This window comes from Salminus brasiliensis, chromosome 21 (genome assembly GCF_030463535.1).
Source record: "Salminus brasiliensis chromosome 21, fSalBra1.hap2, whole genome shotgun sequence".
Lineage (NCBI taxonomy): Eukaryota > Metazoa > Chordata > Actinopteri > Characiformes > Bryconidae > Salminus > Salminus brasiliensis.
The window spans coordinates 23,539,463-23,562,385 of record NC_132898.1 but is presented as its reverse complement, the minus strand read 5'-3'; the positions used below and the strand labels follow the sequence as shown (position 1 = coordinate 23,562,385).

The 22,923-nt window shown below is 39.5% G+C and overlaps 1 protein-coding gene across 1 annotated transcript in view; it reads left to right on the top strand.

Annotated features, from left to right (window-relative positions):
* The window catches only part of cacna2d2b (calcium channel, voltage-dependent, alpha 2/delta subunit 2b), a 51,436-nt gene that overhangs the window by 22,150 nt on the left and 6,363 nt on the right, over nt 1-22,923 (top strand). Inside the window, exons 7-31 of the mRNA XM_072666588.1 lie at nt 325-456; nt 815-872; nt 1,043-1,093; nt 1,510-1,609; nt 1,860-2,021; nt 2,815-2,925; nt 3,410-3,488; nt 6,573-6,622; nt 6,894-6,983; nt 10,552-10,617; nt 11,536-11,610; nt 11,708-11,782; nt 12,334-12,405; nt 12,674-12,745; nt 12,935-12,996; nt 14,078-14,154; nt 15,983-16,043; nt 18,311-18,408; nt 18,614-18,704; nt 18,850-18,912; nt 19,724-19,827; nt 20,065-20,163; nt 21,989-22,080; nt 22,388-22,435; nt 22,541-22,612. Coding sequence (XP_072522689.1) covers nt 325-456; nt 815-872; nt 1,043-1,093; nt 1,510-1,609; nt 1,860-2,021; nt 2,815-2,925; nt 3,410-3,488; nt 6,573-6,622; nt 6,894-6,983; nt 10,552-10,617; nt 11,536-11,610; nt 11,708-11,782; nt 12,334-12,405; nt 12,674-12,745; nt 12,935-12,996; nt 14,078-14,154; nt 15,983-16,043; nt 18,311-18,408; nt 18,614-18,704; nt 18,850-18,912; nt 19,724-19,827; nt 20,065-20,163; nt 21,989-22,080; nt 22,388-22,435; nt 22,541-22,612 — 2,060 coding nt within the window. The remainder of the gene's footprint in view (nt 1-324; nt 457-814; nt 873-1,042; nt 1,094-1,509; nt 1,610-1,859; nt 2,022-2,814; nt 2,926-3,409; nt 3,489-6,572; nt 6,623-6,893; nt 6,984-10,551; nt 10,618-11,535; nt 11,611-11,707; nt 11,783-12,333; nt 12,406-12,673; nt 12,746-12,934; nt 12,997-14,077; nt 14,155-15,982; nt 16,044-18,310; nt 18,409-18,613; nt 18,705-18,849; nt 18,913-19,723; nt 19,828-20,064; nt 20,164-21,988; nt 22,081-22,387; nt 22,436-22,540; nt 22,613-22,923) is intronic.

The following is a 22,923-nucleotide window of genomic DNA, read 5'->3' as shown; positions in this document are numbered from 1 at the left end:
TGTGAACGGAGAGAAACTCTGCAGAACACTGCAGTGGAATGTGGGAAAGATTGATAATGTTTTGAATATGCACTACCCGCAGGACTCTCCTGTGGCACGGCAGTATAATTATAGCAGGTCCAGACTTTGATGGCGTGGACTTGTCGAGGCAGGGGAAAGACCCAGCGCTGGGGGAATTAACTACAGCTAACAAAAAACTGATCTGATTTACAGAGAGTAAAGATTGATAGCTGTGGGAAATGGGAATGAAACCCAGGGTTTTTTTAAATGAATTAATGAAGTCTAATGTCTCTCTCTCTCCCTCACTCTCTCTCACTGCTGTAGCCCCAGTGATTCTGAATGAGCTGAACTGGACACAGGCTTTGGAAAGGGTTTTTATGGAGAACAGTAGAGAGGACCCTTCACTGCTCTGGCAGGCTTTCGGCAGTGCCACCGGGGTAACCAGGTATTATCCAGGTATGACCTTTGACCCCTGACCCAATAATGCCATATACTATACATATTCCTTAAACACTGTCAGAGATTTTGCAATATTCGTCACGCTCTTACACTGTAATACACAATAAACACTACAATACACTAAATACACTATTCACTGTAATGTATGTGGATACACACATACACTCTATAGAGCACACACACATGACATTGTGCCATCGCTGCAGCACCTAGGGAGCAGAGAGGGACAAGGGCCCAACAGTGGCAGCTTAGCAAACCCAGGTATCAAACCCACAAGCCTGTCATCAATAACCCAGTGTTCTAACCACTGGGGCACCACTGCCATGACAGCCAATGTATATGTTTCTGTTTGTAGCTACACCGTGGAGAGCGCCGGATAAGATTGACCTCTATGATGTGCGACGGAGACCCTGGTTAGCCTTTACTTTTGTCCTCTAAAACAACAGTCTGGCTATTTACTGTCATTAATGCTTAGCAACTTCAGCGTTATTAAAAGACAAAAGTGTATATTTGTGAGTGACCTAATTTGAATAAATTTGCTTGATTATCTGTTTGGTGAGATTTATCTGGTTGTGTTCTGCAGGTATATCCAAGGAGCTTCGTCTCCCAAAGACATGGTCATCCTTGTAGATGTGTGAGTGCCTCTACCCCTCTGTTTTATTTAGTATGTTTAGTTGTATTCACTGGTAAATTCCTGTGGAATGTAATGCTTGCGTCGGCCAAAAGGTAACATCATGACTGTTTTCGACTCACAAGAGCACATTTTAATCTTTAGTTGAGCTAAAATTCTTAAAATTTGTTTCTAGGACAAATATAGAAGTAGAAGTGTGATAATGAATCACTAAAGAATCACAACAGTCATAATTCACTTCGATATACTAAAACAAGAAGCAGCTGAAATGAAATAAGCACAAAAACCTCCACAGTGTAGCCAAATGCTGACCGTAACACCTATATGAGCTTGTTAGACATCCTGTTCTAGAGCAGTAGGCTTTAATATGGAGCTCACGGCCTCTCTCTCTCTCTCTCTCTCTCTCTCTTTCTCTGCAGTAGTGGGAGTGTAAGTGGTCTGACTCTGAAGCTGATCAAGGCCTCTGTGACGGAGATGCTGGACACGCTGTCTGATGACGACTACGTTAATGTGGCACGGGTGAGAGAGTGGAGTTCTGATGACCTTTAACCTTTTGCATTTTTCCTATGGGCCTGAAACACTGAGTCTAACACACACACACATACACACATATGCACATACACACAGAGCGTGAGAGCTTTCTAAATATAGACATTCTCACATCTCCAGGGAGTGATCTTATGACTCATTCTCTCTCTCTCTCCCTCTTACATCTCTCATTTTTCTTCCTCTCTTTCTTTCTTCTCTCTCTCTTTCTGTCTCTCTGCAGTTTAATGAAAAGGCAGAGGCGGTGGTGCCGTGTTTTAAACACTTGGTTCAGGCGAATGTGAGGAATAAAAGAATCTTTAAGGAGCATGTGTCTCAGATGCAGGCCAAAGGAACCACAGACTACAAATCCGGCTTCCGCTTCGCCTTCAACCAGCTGCTCAACGTAAGACCTTTAACAACGCCTGCAACGAAACTACAAGAAAACTGCAGTAAACTATGCGAGAGCTTCTTCACCCAGAGATCAGAGCCCAGTCCTCCCTAAGCACTGTAGACCACCTCACCTGTCAGAGAGGGGATAAAGTCACGTTAAGTCCTAAAGACTAGTGCAGAACCAGGCCGATTTGGAAAAGCTCTCAAAAGGTTTTAACCATTTAAAAACACCAGCTGCCTTACACCAATACAAACAACCAACATGACTAAAAAAAATAATAAGGGTGTTATTAAGACCTCTCCTTTCCCGTAGTTATCTCGTCAAAGATAGGAGGTTTCGTTTCGACAACAGTGATGATTTAAAAAGCACCAGCTCTTTACATTGTGTTATATATATACTTACATTAGCTTTAACATATCTACAATTTAACATATAAACACTACATTGACAAAAGTATTGGAACAGCTGCTCCTTCATTGTTTCTTCATAATCAAGGGTATTAAAAGAGTTTATCCTGCTATTGTTTGAGTACCTGTCTCTACTGTCCTACTAGGCAGTACTGTAAACTAGATTTACTAAGATTTCATTGCATTTAGTGACAAGAGACTTAGTGAGGTCAGGATGTTGGATGATCCCCACCGCACCTCATTCCTAACTCCCCAACTCCCCTAATACTAGACTTCCATAAGGAGAATTCTGGACATGCTATAATGAAACACAACTTTTATAAGGATGTTATTAGTATTCATTCTAATATCAGTGTTCATTGAGTAAACACACTCTCTGTTTCTCTCTCTCTCTGCAGAACACTAACGTACCCAGAGCAAACTGCAATAAAATCATAATGCTCTTTACGGATGGCGGTGAGGACAGGGCTCAGGACATTTTTGAGCAGCACAACTGGCCCAACAAGACAGTGAGTGTCCAGCTGTACTGACCGCTCCCCTGATAATTTCAGCTATTACAGCTATTAGTTCTTTTTCCCACTCTAATCTCCTGTACATTCTCACATATCCACTGTTGTGAAGTTGAATGTAGTTTTGTCCGACCTATAAAAGAAAGCGAGTTGGGGATGGCGTGATCTGTTTCAGGATCATTTTCTCCTGCATTGAGGGAGGGTGTTGTACTTGAGTGCTAGATGAAGTAGCTACATGCTAAATGCTACATTGATTTCTGTTGGTGTTTGGTGTCTCAGTGACAGTGATGAGCTGTTGGTTACAGCTAACTCCAATTACAGCCTGTTAACTACACCTCAGCTCCATCACTGCAGTGTGTGTAGCATCTTCGCTGTGCTCGGGTGAACGGACTCTGGCTAATTAGTGCTGCTGTCTGCATGCAGGGCTGAGCGGGTGTGTGTAATTTAGCCTGAATAAATGTGAGCTGTTTGAACTCTCCTGAAGGTGCGAGTGTTTACATTCTCTGTGGGGCAGCATAATTACGACGTCACTCCGCTGCAGTGGATCGCCTGCGCAAACAAAGGTGAGCGGGGTCTGTAAGTGTACAGTAGTTTTCAAACCCTTCTAAAGTTATTGTTGTTTTCACGCACTAGTTACATTTAATTATTTCATTGAATGATTAATTACTTGCTTAGTGTTATAATGAATTATATTTACATTCAGTCTAACTTGTTTGAGAATTTCTCTGCTCAATTTCCTTTTTTTTGTTTATTAGGGCCACCTGCAAAAGTCACTAGAGCTCTCCTCAGAAAAGCCACAGCAATAATCAATAAATATACTGATTACTATAGCGTATATATACAGTGGGGGAAAAAGTATTTAGTCAGTCACCAATTGTGCAAGTTTTCCAACTTAAAAAAATGAGAGAGGCCTGTAATTGACATCATAGGTAGACCTCAACTATGAGAGACAAAATGAGAAAAAAAATCAGAAAATCACATTGTCTGATTTATAAAGAATTTATTTGCAAATAATGGTGGAAAATAAGTATTTGGTCAATAACAAAAGTTCATCTCAATACTTTGTTATATATCCTTTGTTGGCAATGACAGAGGTCAAATGTTTTCTGTAAGTCTTCACAAGGTTGGCACACACGTTGCTGGTATGTTGGCCCATTCCTCCATGCAGATCTCCTCTAGAGCAGTGATGTTTTGTGGCTGTCGGCGAGCAACACAGACTTTCAACTCCCTCTGGAGACTGGCTAGGCCACTCCAGGACTTTAAAATGCTTCTTACGAAGCCACTCCTTTGTTGCCCTGGCAGTGTGCTTGGGATCATTGTCATGCTGAAAGACCCAGCCACATTTCATCTTCAATGCCCTTGCTGATGGAAGGAGGTTTGCACTCAAAATCTCACAATACATGGCCCCATTTATTCTTTCATGTACACGGACCAGTCGTCCTAGTCCCTTTGCAGAGAAACAGCCCCAAAGCATGATATTGCCACCCCCATGCTTCACAGTTGGTATGGTGTTCTTTGGATGCAACTCAGCATTCACTCTCCTCCAAACACAACGAGTTGTGTTTGTACCAAACAGTTCTACTTTGGTTTCATCTGACCATAAGACATTCTCCCAATAGTCTTCTGGAACATCCAAATGCTCTCTAGCAAACTTCAGACGTGCCCGGATATGTACTGGCTTAAGCAGGGAAACACGTCTGGCACTGCAAGATCTGAGTCCCTGGCGGCGTAGTGTGTTACTGACGGTAGCCTTTGTAACGTTGGTCCCAGCTTTCTGCAGGTCATTCACTAGGTCCCCCCGTGTGGTTCTGGGATTTTTGCTCACCGTTCTTGTGATCATTTTGACCCCACGGGCTGAGATCTTGCGTGGAGACCCTGATCGAGAGAGATTAGCAGTGGTCTTGTAGGTCTACCATTTTCTGATTATTGCTCCCACAGTAGATTTCTTCACACCAAGCTGCTTGCCTATTGCAGATTCAGTCTTCCCAGCCTGGTGCAGGTCTACAGTTTTGTTTCTGGTGTCCTTCGACAGCTCTTTGGTCTTCACCATAGTGGAGTTTGGAGTGTGACTGTTTGAGGTTGTGGGCAGATGTCTTTTATACTGTTAACGAGTTCAAACAGGTGCCATTAATACAGGTAATGAGTGGAGGACAGAGAAGACTCTTAAAGAAGAAGTTACAGGCCTGTGACAGCCAGATATCTTGTTTGTTTGTAGGTGACCAAATACTTATTTTCCACCATTATTTGCAAATAAATTCTTTAAAAATCAGACAATGTGATTTTCAGAATTTTTTTTTTCTCATTTTGTCTTTTATAGTTGAGGTCCACCAATGATGTCAATTACAGGCCTCTCTCATTTTTTTAAGTGGGAGAACTTGCACAATTGTTCCTAATGCTTATAATTATATTAACATATCACATTTATTCGTATGAAGCATCTTGTATATTATGTGTATATTGTAATGTGTTGTGTATTATGAAGTGAATTAGAAATGTTTAGCCAGTTTTCCTCCCCAATTTTAGATTAGTAAACTTCAATCGATTCAGTCAATTGCCCAACTCACTCGTTAGTACTCTTCCCTAATCACATGTATTGCTCCCGACGCTGGGAGGGTCAGGACTGATATACGCCTCCTCCAACACATGCACAACCAGATACTGCCTCTTTTTAACCTGCCACCGATGCAACATCACTGGGGAACCAACACTCTCTGAGAAAAGCGCCGGGTGCCCAGCTCTGACACCTGTGCCGAACTGAAGTGATGTGGGGGGAGACAGAGGAATCTACTCACCCAGCTAGAGCAAGGCCTATTGTGCTCTTTTAGGTTCCGACTGCTGATGGCCTGAGATTCTAACAAGCAATCCTTAGTCTGCTAGACCACTCAGAGCCCATACATTTTCTGCTTTGGCTGGACAATAAAGTTCTGTTCTATTCTATTCTATTACTAAACAAACATATTCAAAATGTACACAAGTTTCACCAAACTCAGTTCTGAACTCTCGTCTTTATCTTATCTTGTCTACTCGTTTCTATTAGTTCATCATAAAATCTAACATTTTACAACAGTTTGATAATAATATGACTATGAATGAATTTATTTTTTATTTTAGATTATATTATTTTTATTTGAAAAAAAAAACTGAAAATGTTCTGGAGAAGACATAAACAGACATAAACCAATTGTAAACATATATCTACATTTTTTTGAGCGGGCTAAAAGAAATGCTCCAAAACCATTAAAATAAAATGCTACTAACACATCCACAGTGCTTAATGATGTGAAATCAGCTGATGTTGGAACTGAATACATCCATGCAATACGTGTTCAATTGCATCAGCAGCTCACCTGATTTAATGTCATTAAGCACTGATTTGCCAAACCAGGTGTTGGATGAGAACTATAACTAATGGAGATGTTTTAATCAACAGAGGACTGAAACCTTCACACAGTACTGTGTATTAGACTTTGTATTATCCTTTGAATAGATGCTGTAAGTTCAGATTTTTCAGTAATTATGCATGTATTATATATAATGTATTGTATCTGCTGTTTTGTATCTAATGGAGGATGCATTAGCATTAACAATGCATTGTGGTGAAAGAACAATTCATTTTTCTCTCCTACCCCCCTCCCCCCCTCCTGCAGGTTACTATTTTGAGATTCGCTCCATCTGTGCCATAAGGATTAACACCCAGGTGAGAATGTCTCTCTCACACACACATACTCATATACATGCATAAATTGCACATTGATGCTCTGAGCACAGATTATTGATACAGAATGTGAATTAGTGTTTATTAGCATTAATAATTAAAGCTGGTCTAAGCAGCATTTTGATAGAATCCCTTTCGGCTCAGCCTGACTGCATCAGTATCCTTTATTAATACCAAGCAGCCCTGTGCTGTACTAATTAGGTCCTAAATGTCTGTGTGTGTGTGTGTGTGTATGTCTGTTTGTGTGTTATAGGAGTATTTGGATGTGCTGGGACGTCCCATGGTCTTGGCTGGGAGGAGTGCCAAGCAGGTGCAGTGGACCAACGTCTATCAGGACGCCCTGGTGAGAGAGTCTCTCTGATTCATTAAACTGTGCTCACTCGCCCCTGAGCTGCATTCTGCTGTCTTTTTGACATATGGCCACTGCTGAGGGTTCTGACTGGGCGCGTGAGATGAGCACTGACGTAGGACGGGGGTGGGGGTTGGGGGGGGGGGGGGGTGCGGCGGAGCTTATTATAAAAAAATTAGAGAGTTTTCTATAATGGCTAGTAAGGCACGAAAAATATGTGTTTGCGCGTGATCAGTGCACCAGCCCACATCCAGTAGGAGAACCAAGGAGAAACCAGCCTAAACATACACCGATCAGCCATAACATTAAAACTGTCTAACGTTGTGTAGGTACTCCTTGTGACACCAAAACAGCTCTGACCCGTCGCCAAACTTACAAGACCACCAAAGGTGTCCTTTGGTTTTTGGCACCAAGACTAATGTTGGCAGCAGATCCTTTAAGTCCTGTATGTTGTGAGGTGGGGCCTACATTAGCATCAGTAAGCCTTAGGTGCTCATGATCCTGTTGCCGGCTCACTTGTCGTTCTTCCTTGGAGCACTTTGGATCACTCCATACTGGGAACACCCCACAAGACCTGCCTGATGTCTTGGAGATGTTCTGACCCAGTCATGTAGAACATCACAGTTTGATTCCTGTCAAAGTGGCTCAGATCCTTAAGCTCACACATTTTTCCCGCTTCCAACACATCACCTTTAAGAACTCATATATCCACCCCTTGACAGAGGAAGTTGGAACCCAACAATCAATGTTATTCACTTCACCTGGCAGTGGTTTTACTGTAATGGTTGACCTGTCCCCTACTCATGGATGATTAAATCTTTTCTAGTCATGAAAGTGAAATATTTCAGTGCTGACTTTTTTGTGGTGAGATGTTGCTTCACTTTCACTGAGAACACCAGCAGAGCCCACAGAGCACAGTGGATCGGAAATTAAAATAGTGTCAGGAACTGAGAAAAGCTGCTCTGCAGGGTCACGAAGACACAAGCCTGGCAGTTTGAATTCTCCTCCAAACACGTTGAGTTTCTTTGGGAGGCTGTGTGGGCGACAGTTTGAGAAGAAACCGGAGCTGGCTTCACACTCTTCACAGAAAGGCTGGAAGGCTTGTGCTAGCCTTCTCTCTCACTCTCACACACTCCACGGTCACACCGTGCAGGAGACAGCTTCAACAAAGGGCTAGCACTGACAGGCGGAGAACAACCGAATAAGAAATGTTTCTAAAAAAGGGAAACATTTCAAACGTTTCACTCTTAATGAAGGGGTTCTTTAAGGGTTCTTTAAGAAAGGCAGTGGTTCTGTATAGATGGTTCTCCGCTGGATTACATGGCAAGTCATATACAGTACAACCTTTTTTTTTCTTAGTAAAAACATTTAAAAATGGTCAATAGAGCTACAAGGGTTCAACTCATAGAACCATTTTTCAGAATTGTAAAGAACCATTTTTGCAGAGTGTACAGCAGCTTCAACTTAGGTAACATCATATTCAAATAGAGCCAAACCTGAGGCTTAAGGGAGTCTTTTGAAGTAACCTAGGTGTAGTTGATCAGCCAAAGCATGTTTGGTGTCACTGGAGCTATGAGGCTAATGTAGCTAACAAACGCTAGAAGTTAGTAGTCACTCAAGTACACACACAAACACTCACACGTCTCAGGCTGCTCAAATCACATGTCTATATTAAGGTGGTACAGACGTGTCAACACAGTAAAGAAAGTAGTGTCTTAACTTAATAATAATGAAATAGTAATATTAATATTAATAATAAGTAATATTACAGTAAGGAATAGCAAGACTATATGCCTTAAGTTCTACTAAAGCCACTGGGAGCCTAAGTTCTGAGTTTTCTTTCTAATATTCTAAGTAGTATTCTAAGTGAATCCGGCTCCTCAGGGCCCCCAGCGTAAATGTCCAAAGTTATGAATATCTTTCCACAGTCCAATAAATGTCTATGGGGCTGGTAACTCAGGCATCGGATATAAGGAACTCAGATCTAAAAATCTGTGAAATCACAACCATAGTTCAAAGTATACTGCCAAAAAACACATCTCTTCTGTCTTAAGGCCCAGACGGTTCTCAGAGAGGCCTGATGAGTGCATTATGGATGTTTCTTTTTTAAGTTTTATCATATTTCTGCTTGTGTTTTCTTATTAAACTTGAAGCTGAATGCTTCACTTAACACCCACATTTAGTATCATCCAAAAACTCAGTATATCAAAATGTGTTTGCAGTGGCTTTAACTTATTGTTAGAAGTTTGGTTTACTTAATGTGTATGGCATTAGTTACATACTAACATTGTTAAGTTAGTACAGTGAATGTGGTTTATTGCTTACTCTCCAGAAAGCGTACTACTTGTAACAATAGTGGAACCTTTACCTTGTGCTATAAAGAACCCATTTTTAAAGCGTTTAACTCAATGACAATAAAAAGCCTGGACAGTACAACAAAAGTCTCTCAAAACTAAAGCCACCACAGGTCTAGCGCCTCCTCTTAAGTGTCTTTTCATCTCCAGTGTCTAATTTCAACAGTTAGTTTTCCCTGTGCTAATTGAGTTGAATTGATTTTTATGTTCCCCCAGAAATCAGTTTTCAAAGTATCCTCCAAAATTAAATTAACCCCTTACTTTGCTATATCGTAAGAAGGTGGGGTTATACCTAGGAATTAAGTGATTGACAGCCTTGGCTGGAACAGACCACTTGCAGAACCTCAAGTGAGTAACTGGGTACTCCATTGAACCTTCAATGGAGTAACTGGGTTGTAGTCGAGCAACTAGCATCTTGATCTACTATTGCTTATAATTTTGTGTTGTGCTGTTGGTCGCATTAACGGAAACTATTTTTTTGTCTGATGTTCGCGTTAAGTGGCTAGTGTGTTGTTAGTTGTTAGCCAGCCAGATAACGTTAGTGGAGTTAGAAGTGCTAGACTCCAGAAGAACCACAATAATGGTTATGCATAATAGCTGCTTTAGTTTACAACAGGAGAAGCCAATGAACAGTCGACTGTCACCAATCTCACCTTCATAAGCGCACACCCATAAATGTTTGTCTCTCAACTCAGCATGACAATTTTGTCTGTGCATTTACAAAGAGGTAACGTGACAGTGTTTGTCCAGTCCAGTGTTTGTTAGAAACATTAGCCTAGCACATGTCAGATACCAGACATGTCTTGGCTTACTCCTTAAATACACCATAAAACTGAATATACTACTTCTGCACTGTTTGCACTGTTCAGACTGGAAACAGCACACACTGCATTTTACCTCCTGAGGCTGCGATGATAATTGGTGAATCCATTGTGTTTGTGCTACTCTGTGTGTTCTGTTTTATTTATAATGGAAGAGCAGCCTGCCCCGGTGCTGGTTCTCAGGGATGAACAATGGTGTTGTCATCTAGCATCTGGACATTTGCCCTTTTATCCTGTCAGTTGCTCATTCATTCATTCATTAAGTGAGCTGCAGGAGATCATAACAAAGTATTTGCAGTCAAAATGTGTTCCAGCGCAGCTCTCCATGTTTCTAAAGTATACCATGTGGAAAGTATCTCTGATAGTATAATGATGTGTGTTCTGCAGGGTCTGGGGCTGGTGGTAACAGGGACGATGCCTGTCTTTAATCTCTCTATGGATGGAAACTCTCAGGTAAGAACTTATCATGGTAGCTTTAGGGCTGGGACAAAATTGATCATTTGACTGCAGTCAAGGCAAAGAAGTATCTTTCTGAATATCAATAATTTAAGTAAGACATTTAATTAAATAATTAAATTATTGATATTCAGGCAAAGTGTAGTGTATGTTGAGTTTTGTGTATCTATGTATCCATACTGGCTTAGTATTTGGCAGCATCAAGCTTAGATGGATCTTTGGATCCTAGTCTATACAAAGTAGCTAAGGTCATTTTCTGAGTGAAGCTCTTTTATAAGTCGCTCTGGATGAGAGCGTCTGCTAAATGCCTAAAAGACGTTTGAAGACAGCGTGTGACTCCGCCATTCCGACACCAAGGGGAAGTTCGTTCCATCACTTCGGTCAGTAAAAAGTCTGGATGCTTGTCTTCCATGCATTCTAAAGGATGGTGGGTCAAGCCGAGCCATACTTGAAGCTCGAAGGGCTCTTGGTACAGATTGGGTTTTGGACCACTCTTCTTTTTGCCAGCTGCTCCAGGTCTCTTAGATTTGAAGTCTCTCCACTGGTGTTCTATATGATTTAGATCTGGACTCACTGATGGCGCCTTTAGAACTCTCCAGCACTTTGTTTGAAACCATTTCTGGGAGTTTTCTGATGCTCGGGGTGATTGTCCTGCTGCAAGACCTATGACCTCTGTCGGACACCTAGCTTTCTGACACTGGGCCCTACAATGCAAGGGACAGATGCAGCAAAACAACCCTAAAATATCTTTGAACCTTTGAACAGATTTCAGGAAAAGGTGGTGCAGAGTCCCCACAAATTTGACAATGACTGTATAAAGTACTGGAAAGGCTTTGATAATAATAGTGGAATACTATTTGGTTAAAACTATCTACAAGACATTTGAACTTGTATCTAAACACTCCGTTTGTGTAGAACCAGCTGATCTTGGGAGTGATGGGTGTGGACGTCCACCTGGATGAACTGAAGAGGCTTGCACCGCGCTACAATGTGAGCTTTACTTTTACACACCGTATTCAACTTCTAGTTTCTAGTCTCATCCTCAGCTGAGAGCTGGAAACACTCACTCTTATCCTTCTGTTTCTAGCTGGGAGCCAATGGATACATATTTGCTATTGATCCAAATGGTTACCTGCTCTTTCACCCTAACCTCCAGGCCAAGGTATGAGATGTGTCTCTGATGAACATGATAATGTCTGAGCTATAATGAGGAAGAAGTCTTTCATATACACTAATAAACTTTTTCCATTGACTCTGCACATGTGTTCTGGTTCTGCATCATCATCTTTGGTTACTTCAAAAAATCAGCTGCACTTTATTCATTATTATCAAAATCTCCTCTTTGACTAGTACCACTACTACTACTACTACTACTGAGCAGCACAATATTATATTTTATAAGTTATAAGTTATATTTTAATTAAGTTGTTATATTTTCATAAATATAAATAATTCTGTTCAATGTTTACATTATTGTCATGAATTCCCACCTGAATATATTGCTCTTAAATCATTGTCAAAAATATCATTGTAATTCATTTGAATACGTTGTTTAATTTATTTTCATAAATATCCACATAAATCATTTCCGGGATGCAGACACTCCAAATATGAGCAGTACCAGTTCCAGTCCAGGAAAAGAAATTGTTTAATTAATAACTGGTTTCCTCCCACCTCTGGATGAACTGTATCCGAATCATTTTTTGGCTCCAGGTGGTTGATCTGCCTGAGCCGGTGACTCTGGACTTCTTGGATGCTGAAGTGGAAGACACCAGTAAACAAGAGGTAAAACACTGAAAACAACAAACAAAAACAAACATAAGAAAATCCCAAACACAGGTATCTTTTTTGCTGCAAGTCACTACCAGTCACAGCTCTTGATTACCAAACTTCAAACTTAAAAAACATACACACACCTGTCTTTAAACACACCTTGTGCTACTATATTATCAGATTTATAAGATTTTATTACTATATTACCTCTACAGACAAGATAATGTCAATTCTCCTATATATATCTCCAATTCTCCATTTCTCGCTTTCGTTTTTTAAGATTCGACGGCAGATGATAGACGGCAGAGCAGGCGAGATGACCATCAAGACTCTGGTCAAGGCAATGGACGAGGTGCCTAACAAGTGGTTTAAGATATGATCTACCTTTTGTGTGCAGAGATGGAGCCATATGCTAATCTCTGCCTGGAATAATTTGCTTAAAAGACTGTTTTTACCACACAATCAATAAAACCTCAATAAACCCAGTATTCTGGTTTTCCCAGAAGTGAAATTTAACTTTACTCTCTTTTACTGTGTCCAGCGTTACATAGACGAGGCAGTGAGGATATACACCTGGACACCTATCAACGACACTGACTACAGGTGAGACTTAACGTGAAAGTGCTTAAGGTTGCCTTAGTGGTTTATTAGTTAATGTTCAGATAGATTTCCAACAAAGTACGTGTCTGACAGTAGCCCTAAAAAAACATTAAAGTTACAATTTATTTATCGTTAAACAGAGCAAGTGATTGATGTTTTGGGTATATTGTGATCCATTGTGTGAGTATACACCAGTCAGCCATAACATTAATACCATCCTCTTGTGCCTACACTCATTGTGTATTCTGTATAGTTCTACAATTCCAAACTGTAGTCCATCTGTTTCTCTGCATACTTTGTTAGCCTCCTTTCACCCTGTTCTTCAATGGTCAATTCTTAACTTTGACACTGACATGTTGGTGGTGTTAGTGTGTATTGTAGTGTAGTGTACTGGTACGAGTAGATCAGACACAGCAGTGCTTCTGGAGTTTTTACACAGCCTCACTGCTGGACTAAGAACAGTCCACCAACCAGAAATATCCAGCCAACAGCCTCCAGTGGGAACTGATGACGGGCTAGAGGATCACCAACACAAACTGTCCAGGAACAGATGAGCCTCTGTCTCTGACTTTACATCTACAAGGTGGACCAGACCAGCTAGGTAGAAGTGTCTAATGGAGTGGACAGTGAGTGGACACAGTGTTTAAACACTCCAGCAGCACTGCTGTGTCTGATCCACTCATACCAACACAACACACACTAACACAGAACCAACATGTCATTGTCACTGCAGTGCTGAGAATGACCAATGACACAAATAGTAGCTGCTCTACATGGGTTCTTTGGGGTCCTGCCTATTGAAGAACAGGGTGAAAGGAGGCTAATAAAGTATGCAGAGAAACAGATGGACTACAGTCTGTAATTGTAGAACTACAAAGCGCTCCTATATAGGAAGTGGAGCTGATGAAACGGATGATGAATGAAGAAACAAGAAGGTAGTATGTAGTATTAATGTTACCGCTGGTTGGTATATATATAATTTTTCTTTGTTGTTTAATGATCATTTGTTTTATCATAATCCAAATGCTTGCTCTGATGTTTCCTGTTCATTTTTTTATTTCTGATTCTGTGCTGCCCTCTCCAGTCTGGGACTGGTACTGCCTCTGTACAGCGAGTATTACATCCAGGCTGACCTCAGTGATGTCATGCTCCAGCTGCAATGTGAGTACTTGTCCTTACACTAAAGCCATAAACTTTTTTTATGGCAGGAAAAGTAAAGTATTAAATAGAGTAGATTAAAGAAGAAATAATATAAGAATATTCCACAGGAGTGTCCTGTGCTTTAACACAGTATATAATACAGTATATAATACTGTAATAGATTTATTTTTAGGAGATCAATGTCTCATGTAAATATCTGTAACAGTAAGTCAAAAAATAGAAGCTTACTCTGCTTCAGGTATTCCAGCCATAATGTATAAAACTGCTGATAAATGTAAGAACAGTGCAAGGAATTTTCCTGACCAAGTGCAATAAACTTAAAACTAGTAAATACATCAAATATTATTGTTATAAAATTGGTATAAGAATATTATTGTAAGATTATAAAACTTATTCTCCTCCCATATATACTTTAGTTATAGTTATAGTTGTAGAGACTAAAAATGATACTTTTATGAAAAAGTAGCTTAAATAAATAATGCTAGCAAAATTATCTGCCAAAATAAGTTACTTATAACAAGCAAAACCAGTTGAACACATTTGCAATATTGTTGTTGCAAAAACATATGTTTTACACACCAGTCTGTAAAGTGCATGTATGGAAATAGTTATTTATTTATTGAAATAAACTGAAATAAGTATTTATATGTGGAACATTATTTTCCTTTAAAATAACCTGATTAGTCTGTTTATTTTAATGTGAACGTCCTTAAAAAATCATAAGATGCTAAAAACTAGTAAAAAGTAAAAATAGGTGTCTACAGACTTGACAGGCGTGCAAATGTGAGGGACCATCTGAGGCAGGAGCTGACCCACAGTTGCTGCTGGAAATGAATTAAAGGTCAGCCAGTGTGTGTCTGATTGTTGAAAGTCGTCTGAAGGTTTATGGTGCTTCGCTCGGCTTGTCAGTTCTTTTTCTGGAACAGTAGAAAGTAGTCTGTCAACACTGGATTGGTGATATTTGTTGGAGAAGCTTAGCCAGTTGGGGTCAGTATGCCGGTTGGGCAGGGGTCAGAATGCTCTAAATCGTCCAAATGATCTCAACACTAAGAAGGTTTGGGAAACTGGCCCAGATATGTGAACTTGACCTTGCTTGAGGACTGACCGGAGTCTTAAATGACAACTTGAGACTCGACTTGGCGAACTGGAACACATTCTGCTGTTTTAAAAAGAAATTGATTTACCACAGAACCCACCTTGTGTTGAGACTGAAACCTGAAACTTAACACTTGTGACTTCAGTTGTCTTGAACTCACCACTGAAATAGAGAGACCTATCCATGACAGCTTGGTGAACAAGCCAAGACTTCTGGAAGATAAACAGCACAGTGCCTGTAGGGGCGCTTCTGACTCACTCTTACCAGTCTGCTTACTGCACTCAGCTTTGTGTATATATATAGCCTTTATTCAGTCACAGCACAAACCTAAAAAGACAAAAAGTAAAAAACAATATAAAACTATTATAATTGCAACAATCACTCTGTGAAAAAGTATATATTGGTAAATTAAGTTGTCTTGATTTTGATGATGTTTCTCATTTTGAGAATAATATGTTTAAAAAACAATAAATTTATCTTCCATAGATTGGGATGATGTTGCTTGATATAATTACTTACAACAGTGACCAAAACAAATTAAATAATATAATCATAATTATAATAGTTTCTTACAATTATCACCTAAATATTAGATTTAATAATAAGCTTATCAATAACTTAGGGTAATAAATTAGGGTTGAATATTAATAACTCAGCTCTAGAGTCTCTCATGTAGGTCTAATCTAAATGTAGGTATTGTGATATACACTGTTTGTATGTGTGTGTGTACAGATCTACAGTCTCTGCTGCCCAGCTCATTCGAATCCACTGGACATGTCTTCTTAGCCCCAAGGTAAGTGTGTGTGATTATGAGAGAGAAAGAAGTAGCCAAGTTGTGTGTGTATGTGTGTATTTATGAGAGAAAATGAAATTGAGAAGTTGTTTGTGGAAAGGAAAGAGATGCTGTGTTTGTGCGTATGCGTTACAATATGATGAAGTGTTATAAACATCAAGGCATGTGATATATGAGTGTGTGTGTGTGACGGAGTGTTAAGACCAGTGAATGTGTTTGATGTATGTGTTTGTGAGTGTGTGAGTGTGTTAAGCAAGGCAGTATTTTAAAATAATTATCACAATATATAATATAATACAATATAATTCATTCCTGCTGGTGGGGAGCCAAAGCGGCCCCTGCTGGAGCAAATTCACACTGCTATACCTGCACAAATAAATGAGTGAGTTCTCAAGCTATGCTCACATGTTTTGCATTGTTGAAGTGTTGCTGTGTAACTGTGACATAGATGATCTTTTGATTGGCCCTGTATTATCCTGTATTGTAATTCATTAAGAAAGAAGTCTGAGCTGAATCACTTTTCACAACTTCAGAGCGAGTGGCAGGGCCAAACTGCTGTAGGTCGAACAGGTGGATACAGTGCCTATAAAAAAGATTCACCCCTTTGGATGTTTTCCCCTTTTCTCACTTTTATAAATGGAATCACGGTCAATATCATTTTGCTTTTTATAGAACAATTTACAAAAAAACAGATTTCTACAAGGCAATGTCAAATAAATAAACATATATAATGTTAAAGAAGTGTTTGCATAAATAAAAATAAAAATCACTAAACAATTGGTGCTAGTGGTCGGACAATTAGTGAAATGGAGATCACCTGAGCGCGGTAAATGTGTCTCAAGTGACTGTAGTGTAAAGACACCTGTCACCTTCACGCAGCTCTAAGACGAGCTTATTGAAGCAATAGAACACAATATGGAGTTTCACAATGACACACAACCTTGAGATCTATTGCTTTTATAGAACAGTTATGAGAATAAATAAAGTAGGGAATAATTTAATTGAGTTATAAATGTAACCTTTAATATGTTTTAATGTTAATTTCCTTCCGCCAGATTATAGTTCCTTTACAAGCAGCTTGTTGCTACATCACCTTCTCCAGCTCCTTACACCTTACATAGACCTACTAATTAAACTCACAGTTTTTTTTCTTGATGATTTATTTTGTTTGTTTGTTTGTTTGTTTGTTTCTGTCCTCATAAACTGAGTTTTCCAACCTCTCTTTATTTCTGTATTTGTATTGTATTATTGAACAAAACATATTTATTACTGTGACTTCTGATTGGCCATGTATTGTAACTTATTAAAAAGAGTCTGAGCTGAGCTGAGTCTGAGTCTCTGAAACACTCCTTAACTTCAGAATAGCAGTGCCAAAATAGAAAATGTAGATACAGTGCATTTACATGTGCAAGTCGTCGTAGAGCAGGTCGTTCTCACAAACTTAGTGATCGTGCAAGAAGGAGACTAGTGAGGGAAGCCACTAAGACACCTACGGCTACTCTGAAGGAGTTACAAGCTTCAGCAGCTGAGATGGGAGAGACTCTGCATACGACAACTGTTGCTCGGGTTCTTTACAAGTCAAAGCTTTATGTGTAGTATTTGGTGGCCAGATATAGCGTCTAGTCTGATTGCCAAAAAGCTCCATTTTGGTCTCATGAGACCAAAGAACCTTCTTCTAGTTGACCTTGGAGTCTCCCACATGCCTCTGGACTTGACTGTAGTCGAGGTGAAGCACCCGTCAACAGTTGTTGTATGCAGAGTCCCTCCCATCTCAGCTGCTGAAGCTTGTTACTCCTTTAGAGTAGTCATAGGTGTCTTGCCGGCCTCCCTCACTTGTCTACTTCTTGCACGGTCACTCAGTATGTGAGGACGGCCTGCTCTAGGCGTATTCACACATCTAAAGGCACTGTATCCACCTGTTCAGCGTACAGCAGTTTGGCTACTACTCACTCTGAAGTTAAGGAGTGTTACACTAACACTGACTCAGCTCAGACTGCGTTTTTAATGAGCTGCATAACATAGCAAAGATACACTGTTTAATACTATACAGGGACCAAGAGAAGTTGGAAAATGGCAGCGTAAAAATGTTTGGTTTATAAAACCATGTCATAAGCCTCCAAAGTTCTGTCAGTTTCTTTCCTAACATGGTGATTATCGCCTTTAAAGCCCTGTCATCGAATTACATGTCAATCATCAGCTGTATCTGATTACATTGCTATAACTGGCTGTGTGTGAGGGGGTTAATGTGGTGTATTGTGTCTTTGTAGGGAGTACTGTAAGCGTCTGCACTTGGCTGAGAATAACACTCAGTTTCTGGAAAACTTCCTCTCCCTGATGGTGGAAATCACGCCAGAGTCTGAGGACTGTATGTATACCTCTACATCTCTCTCTCTACGTATATCTCCTTATACAGTTTATATGTTGTAGTATTGTGTGTGTTTGTGTCCAAATGTGTGGACCCCCCTTTAAACTTTAATACCCTTAATTTCAGAAGAAACAATAAATAAGCAGGTGTCCCAATACTTTTGTCTAGTTTGTCCTTGTATATTTAAGTGTTCTGTCTCAAACAGGTGATCAAGGCCTCATTCATAACCTGATTTTGGATTCTGGTATTATCTGGCAGCTGGCCACGAGAGTCTGGAAGAACAAAGATCTGAACACGTGAGAGCATTTAGACACTCACTGATTGAATAAATACACACTGTGTATGATTACACTGATCACACAGAGTAATACACTGATCAGGACTGTGATTTGTATGGAGATGAGTTTATTGAAATAAGTGGTGTTCTTTTCTCCTGGACAGGTACGGCTTTCTGGCATTGTTCGCCATCACAGATGGAGGTGTAACAAGAGTGTATCCAAACACGTGAGTGTATGAGAAGACGCAGTTTGTGGGGCATGGAAACTGGTTAATAGGACAGCAAGACTTTTTCCAAAGTGCAGTTTTTCATAATCATTGCAGTACATGATGGTAATTGATACTAAACTGTGTTGGTTAATAAAAAATTATAATAATAATTCACTGTGCTCCTGTGGACTAAAGCGCTGTCACTACGATAATATGAATTGCTGGTTCAAATTCCAGGTCATTCTACATACCATCAGCTTCCTCCGCACATCACTCGTAGTGTGATGTTGGTCAGCACAGGTGTCTGTTAGCTGTGACTTTCCTCCAAGCGAGCTGGCTATCGAGCAATGCTGCATTAGCAGCAGTTTGTAAAAAGGTGGTGGCTTGCTTCACATGTGTCCATGAAGACGTGCTAGTCTTCATTGCTAGTATTCACATGAATAGGGATTGGGTATTTGGTCTTCCGTATTTTATAGAAAATAAAAACATTAAAATAGTGTAGTAATTATAAATAAATAAATCAATAATTTAAATTATTTGTGTAATTGCACATTCTGAAACTAGAGTTGATCTGAAGTGTTTGTGAGATTAGAATTTATATACAAAATCCCTTTTGTTTATCTAACATATTCACTTTCTTTGTGTTGTTTCATATCTTTCACGTATTTCTCATAGAATAAAAGCATTTAAACTGTTCTCTACCACATAAAATCATTTAGTAGGTTAAACTGACAAAACTTTTTTTTACCGGTCTAGACTTGCAACAGCCCTATTTTGGAAGTGTAATGTGTTTTTGTATATATCTGTGTTTATTTGTGGACCTTTTCAGAGCTGCTGAATCATGGGATGAAGATTTAGAGCCTCTAAATTCCAACTTTTACCGCCGTAGCCTGGACAATAAGGGTTACATCTTCAGGGCCCCGACACGCACATGTGAGCTACACATGACATCAGACATCAAAAACTGAACATTGTCTCAACTTTTTTTTTATGATAAAAGAACCAAAAGAAAATGACCTAAAATAAAGATAAAGAAAAATGAAAATAAAGATACAAGAAGGTTTTGTTCCGACAGTGAGGAAAGGTTCTAAAGCTGATGTATAATAAGATAAACTGACCTCTTGTTTCCCACTCACTGAACTTTTGCCTCTGTTACCTTTGACCTAAAAGCCATGGAAGACCCGTTAGTCACGGAGAATGGCACAGTAGGGATCCTCGTCACAACTGCAGTGGAGATCACCGTGGGTGGCAAAATCCTGAAGCCGGCAGGTGTGTGTGTGTGTGTGTGTGTGTTTGTGCTTTCTAAAAGGGCGAGATGTAATTCTGCCTAATGAGTATCTCTTCACAACTCTAAAGTAAAAACTGTTTCCTCAGCTCTCTGGAGTAAAGAGGTTCAGATAACAGTGTTGACTGTCCCCTATAAATATATTCATCACACTTTAAACAAAGTAATTGAACCTGTGTGTGTGTGTGTGTGTGTACTCTGAGATGGTGTATACTACAAATGTCAAGCCCCCAAGCCCTGCTCTTGAAGGACCACAACACCAAATCCACCAGGGAACTTACACGAGTTACACAAGTTTTATACACTGAAGAACCTACTTAAAATATAGTGTAGCGTTTTTGCAAGATTTTTTAAGTAAAACCAACTAAACTTTTTTTACAAAGAAACTTAAACTGACATTACTAACAATATTTTGTTTTGTTCCGTGTCTTTACTTTAGAAAATATGTCTCTCCAGTCAGTAAAATTAAGCTGTTTTTAGACTTTCTTAATATTTTAAGATGAAGTAAGAATGTGCATTAATACTACAACTGATGACTATGGCAGATTGTACTACAGCTGTATGTCAAATAAGCACTACACAAATCTTTTTTAGTAAGTCTTTTAGTGACCCTCAAAACATTTAATTTCAAGAAATGGTATACAAAACACAAAATACCACAACCACTGTATTCTTCCCTATGGATGAAAGTAAAAAATGTACAGGTGAAAAACAAAAATCCCTCAAAAATGTTTTACTTAGTAGTAGTAATGTATGTTAAAAAAACCTGCTAACAATTAGCATGCAATGCTACCTTTGAAGAGCAGGGGACAGAAGAGCTCTGCTTTCTGCTTATCCTTCAGGGCACAAAACACAGCACAGGAGTCTGATCAACAAAGGCTTCCCTGAATCAGATATAACAAAGAAAAAGAAACATTTATCAGTTAATTTTGTAGTGTGTACACTGTCAGTATGAGCTGACAATAAATAAATACACTGCAATGGATGTGGAACACTCTGCTCTCCTTTTTTTTTAAGCTTTTGAACTGTTTTTGAACTAAAAAGGCGGAGCACCACACGTAAGAACACACAGTTAACAGCTACATAATCAAATGTTCAAACTCAAAAACGACTCAAAACATGTGTCATGTGGTGTCCCAAAAAGTCTTAAAATATTTAGTTATGTATACTATAGTCACGCTGACATTCCTCAAAATTACAATGTTTCTGCAAAATTAAAAAAATGAGTATAACAAACACGCAAAATATTGGGCTGCTCATGTTCTTTTAATTAAGTGTAAATCAAGCGTGTAATTTCAAGTAAAATCTTTTAATTTTAATGAGCGATAATTACTGGACTCAATAATCATTTTTTAGAGTGTATGCTGTGTTGATTAAAAACATTTTTGTTGGGGATTATTTTGAGGCACAATGCCATGTATGTATCCCTCCAACATAAATGAATTTTAAAACACATTTTAGAACCAACAATCTTATCAAAGCTATGGAAAAAAGGTCTCAGGCATCAGGCAGTGTATTAATAACTATTTGTTGTAATAAGTTCTGTGAGGGAACTTTCAGAGGTTCAGTCTTGTTTGTTTCACCTCCACTCTGAACCAAAGTTTCACACCAAACCCACTCTGAATGACTATAATTACATCTCTTCATCTCTTCACCTCAACCACAGCTTCGCTTTGAGACACGTCTGTCTCAAAGTCTTAAATTAAACAGTGCCCCCCAGCACTAGATTCTGACTGACAGCACTGGTATAAACAGCCGCAGGTTTGTTTTGTGACGTACGTATCTGTGTATTCTCCTGTGTGTATTCAGTGGTGGGGGTTAAGCTGGACTTGGAAGCGTGGGTCGACAAGTTCAAGATCCTGGCCAGTAATGTCTCTGACAGCAGACAGGGCTCCCATAAGGTAGGGTGGACAAATACTGGACTTCAGTGAATATCAGAGTCAGAAACCACATAAGTAAGTCTTATAGAGATTCCTGAATACCTCACAGTTTGAAGAGAGTATTGGATTTAGGGTATTGCTAATTGGTGGGATGTAAGCTTTCATTTCTTGTTAGCTACATTAGCCTTGTAGTGTAAAACTAAAGAAGCAAACTTCAAACACTAAAGATGACCTAGCCAATTGGCTTTATGTAGGGTTGGGGTGTCATGTAAATTAGACATGTGTCATTCACATGTCACACGTGTATGCCTATGCTTGTATTTTACAGTGTGGTCCTTCCAGATCCTGTGAGATGGACTGTGAAGTCAACAGTGATGTAAGAAACTTTAATTAGCATGTCTATGCCTACATCAAGTAAACATATTGTATATTATGTTTGTTTACATTGTTGGTTGTGTATCTAAATCTGCTGCTATTTCAGGATCTGCTTTGTTACCTGATCGATGATGGTGGGTTTTTGGTGATGTCTAATCAGAGGGACCACTGGAAAAAGGTATTGTGCTCCAGTTCTGTAACTTTGGCTTTTCCAAAAATCCACTTGCAAGCTTACTTTAAATTTTTAACTTTCATACAGTACATGAGGATTGCAGTAGCCTCTGTTTCTGGGACATTGAACTACCTGACATGTAAATGCTGGCTGGTATTTTGTAGTCCTCATTATACAGCACTACTCAAAACCACTTAGAGCCATCAAAACCAATTTCTTCCATTTCGTTCTGGAAGCCCCAGGTGGTGCTCACCTTGCTTTTAACATCTTGTCAGTGATGATGAGCCAACGCTTAGACAGCTGGGCCACTTAAGAGC